Consider the following 5,546-nt stretch of genomic DNA (forward strand, 5'->3'; position numbering starts at 1 on the left):
GTGTGTGTGTGTGTGTGTGTGTGTGTGTGTGTGTGTGTGTGTGTGAGTGTGTGGGGGACAGTTGACTTTGACACCCTGGTGGCTGCTTTTAGAATAATCTCATCACACAGACCTCAGAAGTAGCCTATGTGTTACTCAAGCATTTGCTAGGTTTATGCAACTAGTACTTTGGTCTGAGTATGTACCTGTGAAGATGTGTAATAATTACATCTTAATGTAAACTTAAGATGATTGTTGAGCTGTATGACAAACAGTTGGGAAAGTATTACTAGATTCCATCTTTATCCTCACAAACTTGATCACTTTGAGAGATAAATTCACTACTACAATGTGTTTCCTTCTGAGTACCATGGTCACAGAGCTACAAATACAAATAGAATATACAGTAGTTCAAGTGCTGTAACATGTCAGCATTAATTTAAATACAAAAGCTACAACCGCTGCTGCCTCCAAACATGTATTTACTGCAATCCCAAAAAAGGCCCATTGCAAATGCTACAACCTTACACAATGCTCTTAACGCACCACTGTGTGATTTGTCAAGCAAAACAAAGTGGTACAACACATAGTCTTCTACAAATTGTTGTCTATCTGCTTCCCTCTGTGCCTCTGGGCAGTCTGGTTTAACAATCTGATTCCAAATTATCAGCTTTTCCTAAATGCCATCTGTGACATTCAGGGAGGATGCTGCAGTAAAGTTCAGGCTTGTAGCTCAGTGTGCTACAAGGTAGCACAAATACACATTAACATTTATAACTCCAAAATGAGACTGTAACAAACTATGTACAGTGTTACCACAAGCAGCGTTCGTATACACATTGGGATCAAGTGGTAAACTCAGTTACAGTACTTTCCCATAAGAAGTAATCAGACTGGAAATTATAATTTTTTGGGTAAATCAATAATTTTTAAAGTTAATGGAATGTCATCTTTGCCCTCTGACCTTTCACCAGGTAATAACCAAGACCACGGAATCATGGCAAACTCTTTCACCCGTATAATGTCTGGCCGTAACACGGCTGTGATTTTGGCCAGCATTGGCGTTGGCACACTGGCATCTGGATACATCCTCAGCGACAACACTGCTGCTGCTGCTGAGAGGACAAGGCTTTATCCACCCAGGTAGATAGTTTTTTTTTTTTTTCAAAAATCTGTTTATTGTCTTTTACAATTCAAAAAGACATACAGACAAATAACTCACAAGTGAACAAAACACCTAACATAAATTAAAAAAAAAAGAAAAAAAAAAGAAAGAAAACGCATTAACAATTTAAACAATCAAGGTGGCCAGCATTAGATTATTACTGTGAGACAAAATATTTTAAGATTGATATCTCAGGGGAGTACGTTGAGACTTAGTCCAAGAGATTTAATGCCCAGGTAGATAGTTAGAAAAGTTTACTTATTTTTTTGTTTAAATTCCCATATTCCAGAGGCACTACTAAAGCAAACTAAATATTTTAATTAAAAAAGTACTTGTCTTGTAAAGGTAAGGGACTATAAAAACGGAGTAGTGAAGCTTCTTTACCAAACACTAAGTTAGTTGTTGACAACATTCTACAGCGCTGATTTCCCTGACCTGAGGAAGCACAACAACTGCATGGCAGCAGCCCTGACCCCAACCATTTATGGACGCCTGAGGGACAAGACAACCCCCAACAACTGGACCCTGGACCAGTGCATCCAGACCGGTGTGGACAACCCTGGACACCCCTTTATCAAGACTGTGGGCATGGTAGCTGGAGATGAGGAGAGCTACGAGGTTGGAGCTCATGTTTACAGGGAGTTGTTGTGTCTTCAGTCTAGAAATGAGGGTGAAAACTCAATTTGACTTTCCCTGTCAGGTGTTTTCTGAGCTCTTTGACCCTGTTATCAAGGATAGACACAATGGATACGACCCTCGCACAATGAAGCATCCCACTGACCTGGATGCTTCCAAGGTAACACCCAAATAATAATAATAATAATAATAATAATAATAATAATAATAATAATAATGATAATAATAATAATAATGTATTCTTTGTTAGTCCTGCAAGGGGAAATTACAATTTACACTCTGTTGTTATTACACAGATTACACACAGGCCTAAATTACACACACATGCTCAGTACCTACAGTATACATGCACTAATGGAGAGATGTCAGAGTGAGGGGCTGCCCATGGAAAGGCGCCCCGAGCAGTTGGAGGTTCGGTGCCTTGCTCAAGAGCACCCAGGAGGAGAACTGGCATCTTTCCAGCTACCCTACTGACTGAGCTACTGCTACCCTACCTCTTCACTAATTTGTTCACTGCATCCACTTAATGATCTTTTACTTTTTTTTTTATCAGATCACCACAGGAATGTTTGATGAGCGCTACGTGCTATCAACTCGTGTTCGTACCGGTCGTAGCATTCGTGGGCTGAGTCTTCCACCTGCATGCTCGCGCTCTGAGCGCCGTGAGGTGGAGCGTGTGGTTGTGACAGCTCTGGCTGGCCTGAAGGGAGACCTGACTGGTCGCTACTACAGCCTGGGAGAGATGTCTGACAGAGAGCAGAAACAGCTTATTGATGTAAATCACACACACTCAGAGACAAGGTTCTGTACTCTTATTTGATCAGTCTTTTGAGCAGTCTTTTTTGATCTAATGTCCCCCCTGATTCCTCTGTCCCTTCACTGGCCAATCAGGAGCACTTCTTGTTTGATAAACCTGTGTCACCTCTGCTCACCGCAGCTGGGATGGCCAGAGATTGGCCTGATGCTCGTGGCATCTGGTAAGATTAGGAGAAACTCATTGTAGAAGAATTACTACTGTTTTTTAGTTTAGCTGTAGTCACTGTAGATTTCCTAGAGTGCAGAGAAACATATTTTTGAAGAGATATGCCTCAGAAGTTTGATCCAGGTTTCATTTGCAGCCATCACTAGTGGTTGGTTTGTGGGGACAACTGGAAAGACTAATATGACAACAACTGTTTGTGACCATCTTCATCCCATAACTGTTTTCTTTGGCAATGTAGCAGTGCCTTATTTATTGGCATGTACCAATTTATTATTTATTATTTACTGTTTACGGAATTTGTGAACATTGTCTGACATCTGACACCATTAAGCACCACCATCATATAGAAGTGGGTTATTCAGCAGAATCAGATTACACTTTTTTTCTGTAAAATTATGCAAGAACAGATAATGTAGAAATCACTGTGTCCTCATTGCTGCAAGGCTTAAAATCACCAGAAAAAGTCAAGCAGATTTAGACTCACTCACTGCTGGAATTCAATGTGCTTTTTCATTAGTTTTACAATACATGGAAATGCTATTTTTCCTATCCATGTAGTGCTTAGTACATCACTGGTAGTATCCTGAAACTTGCACTTGCAGCTCCCCCAGACTATAACTAATGGGTTACTTTATCTCATGTTTTAATGCCCTAATTATACTTTCACACTTTTCAAACAGCTATTTCACGTTCCTCTGCAAATTCAATCTGTTTTTTTCTATGCCTCTCTTCTTCCTTTACTTCCATAACTCCAACTTCAGCATTATTTCCTTTTTGATAAAGTAGTGTTGCCACGACTCCCACCTCCACACCCGACTGGCCTGACAATTTTTCTGCTGAATGATTCAATTGTACTACAGCTGTATTAACATGGGTATCATTGGAGTTGAATTATTCCTGATTGTCTCAGGCACAACAATGAGAAGAACTTCCTAATCTGGATCAACGAGGAGGACCACACACGGATCATATCCATGGAAAAAGGAGGAAACATGAAGAGAGTGTTTGAAAGGTTCTGCAGAGGTCTTAAACAGGTATACATGTGGATTTTTAAAATGTATTGCTTCATAATTGAAAAATACAGTAGTTCATCCATGCAGTTTATCTCAGTGTAAGGTAAAATACTGTTAAGACTTTGCCTGCAGATTGTATTAAAAGTAGGCTATGAAAAACAAAATATACAGAAAATCAAGAAACTGGGCCTTTTTGTTATCTTTTATATGTGTTCCAAAAAGTAATCACATAAATCTAAAGTCTTTTCTTTCAACTTTTAGGTGGAGCATCTAATTCAGGAGAGAGGCTGGGAGTTCATGTGGAACGACCGTCTGGGCTACATCCTCACTTGCCCCTCTAACCTCGGCACTGGGCTCAGGGCTGGTGTGCATATCCGCCTGCCCATCCTTAGCAGGGTAATGCAGGAAACAAAATTCAAGTTAGACAATACATATTCTCCCGTATTTCAGTTGTCATGACTGAAAAATGATTTGCTGTGTACTCTTACTCTTGTTTATGATCTAGGACCCTCGCTTTAAAAAGATCCTGGATAACCTGAGGCTACAGAAGAGAGGCACAGGAGGCGTTGACACGGCCGCTACTGGAGACACCGTGGACATTTCGAACCTTGACCGTCTGGGCAAGTCAGAGGTAAACACGTGAAGAGATAAGCAGCATCTGAAGGAAGAGTAGAAAAGAGCAGCAGGCAAAGAGAGTTAGAGTTAGACAGAGGACAGCAGACATCCCAACAGGTGTGGGCTCTGAATAAGCGTACCCACTGCTGTTCTTTAATCTGTAATCCAGACGAGAAGGTGCCAGTTAAGGTTAAAGACCTCTGTCTACTTAGCAGAGCCTTTTCTGCTGCACTTCCTCACATCAAAAGCTGTGATCAAGGTACTACCCATCGCAGGCAGGACCTATCTCCACAGCGCTGTGGAGGAAGGTCATGGTTGTTATTATCACCTCTTTGCTTCTGGTTGACATTAGAGTACACATGCAATACACATGCAATACATATTCAATCAGAGCAAGTCCAAGAAATCAGCTGATTTCACTTTTTTGCTTACATAGTTCTTTTCATCAAATGAAATTAAATCCTTCAGACTCTCAGTGACAAATCATGGATAACCACTGAATTTGCTAATTATCAGGAACATAGTAGATCATAAGTATGGATATTAATTCAAATGTAACCTGGACCTGTGCAACAGCTAAATACATATTGATCTTTGACACTAGTTACTATGCATTTGCAGGTTGAGCTGGTACAATTAGTGATTGATGGCGTAAATTACCTGATTGAATGTGAGAAGAGACTGGAGAGGGGGCAGGACATCAAGATCCCCTCCCCCATCTCTCCATTCAGGAAGTGAACGTCACCTCTGCTGGGAATCCTGGAATAGAGCAGGCGCTCCAACCGCTGGTTCTTAAACTGTTGGTCTTACAAGATATTCATGGCATGTAAACTGTAGCACTGTACTGACTAAACATGCACAATAAATTCATTACATGTACACAAATTCTAGACACAATAAACACTCTTGTATTATTTCATAGTTTTAGTGATGTTACAGCCTCTAAAAAGAGTACCTGAAACCTAAACCATAAAAAAACTAAGATTATAAACATTGGTGGAAAGTAACTTAGTACATTTACTAAGTGCAGGACTTTGGTACAATTATGAGTTACTTGTACTTTTCTTGATTTGCTACTTCAAATAATTTTTTAAGTTAGAGTTATCTGACAGCTTTTCTTATTACTATCAGATTAGGATTTTATATTAAATAAAAC

The 5,546-nt window shown here is 40.1% G+C and overlaps 1 protein-coding gene across 2 annotated transcripts in view; it reads left to right on the forward strand.

Annotated features, from left to right (window-relative positions):
• LOC116690103 (creatine kinase U-type, mitochondrial) overlaps positions 1-5,291 on the forward strand; it is a 6,279-nt gene extending 988 nt beyond the window's left edge. Inside the window, exons 2-10 of one of the 2 annotated variants that reach the window (XM_032516858.1) lie at positions 954-1,122; positions 1,564-1,762; positions 1,845-1,940; positions 2,334-2,555; positions 2,672-2,757; positions 3,673-3,796; positions 4,037-4,171; positions 4,281-4,406; positions 5,012-5,291. In XM_032516858.1, coding sequence (XP_032372749.1) covers positions 977-1,122; positions 1,564-1,762; positions 1,845-1,940; positions 2,334-2,555; positions 2,672-2,757; positions 3,673-3,796; positions 4,037-4,171; positions 4,281-4,406; positions 5,012-5,128 — 1,251 coding nt within the window. In that variant the 5' untranslated portion in view covers positions 954-976 and the 3' untranslated portion in view covers positions 5,129-5,291. Of the gene's footprint in view, positions 1-950; positions 1,123-1,563; positions 1,763-1,844; positions 1,941-2,333; positions 2,556-2,671; positions 2,758-3,672; positions 3,797-4,036; positions 4,172-4,280; positions 4,407-5,011 lie in introns of both variants that reach the window. The other variant, XM_032516859.1, reaches the window with a different exon arrangement.
• The last annotated feature ends 255 nt before the right edge of the window (positions 5,292-5,546 follow it).

The sequence above is a fragment of the Etheostoma spectabile genome, chromosome 5 (genome assembly GCF_008692095.1).
Source record: "Etheostoma spectabile isolate EspeVRDwgs_2016 chromosome 5, UIUC_Espe_1.0, whole genome shotgun sequence".
NCBI lineage: Eukaryota > Metazoa > Chordata > Actinopteri > Perciformes > Percidae > Etheostoma > Etheostoma spectabile.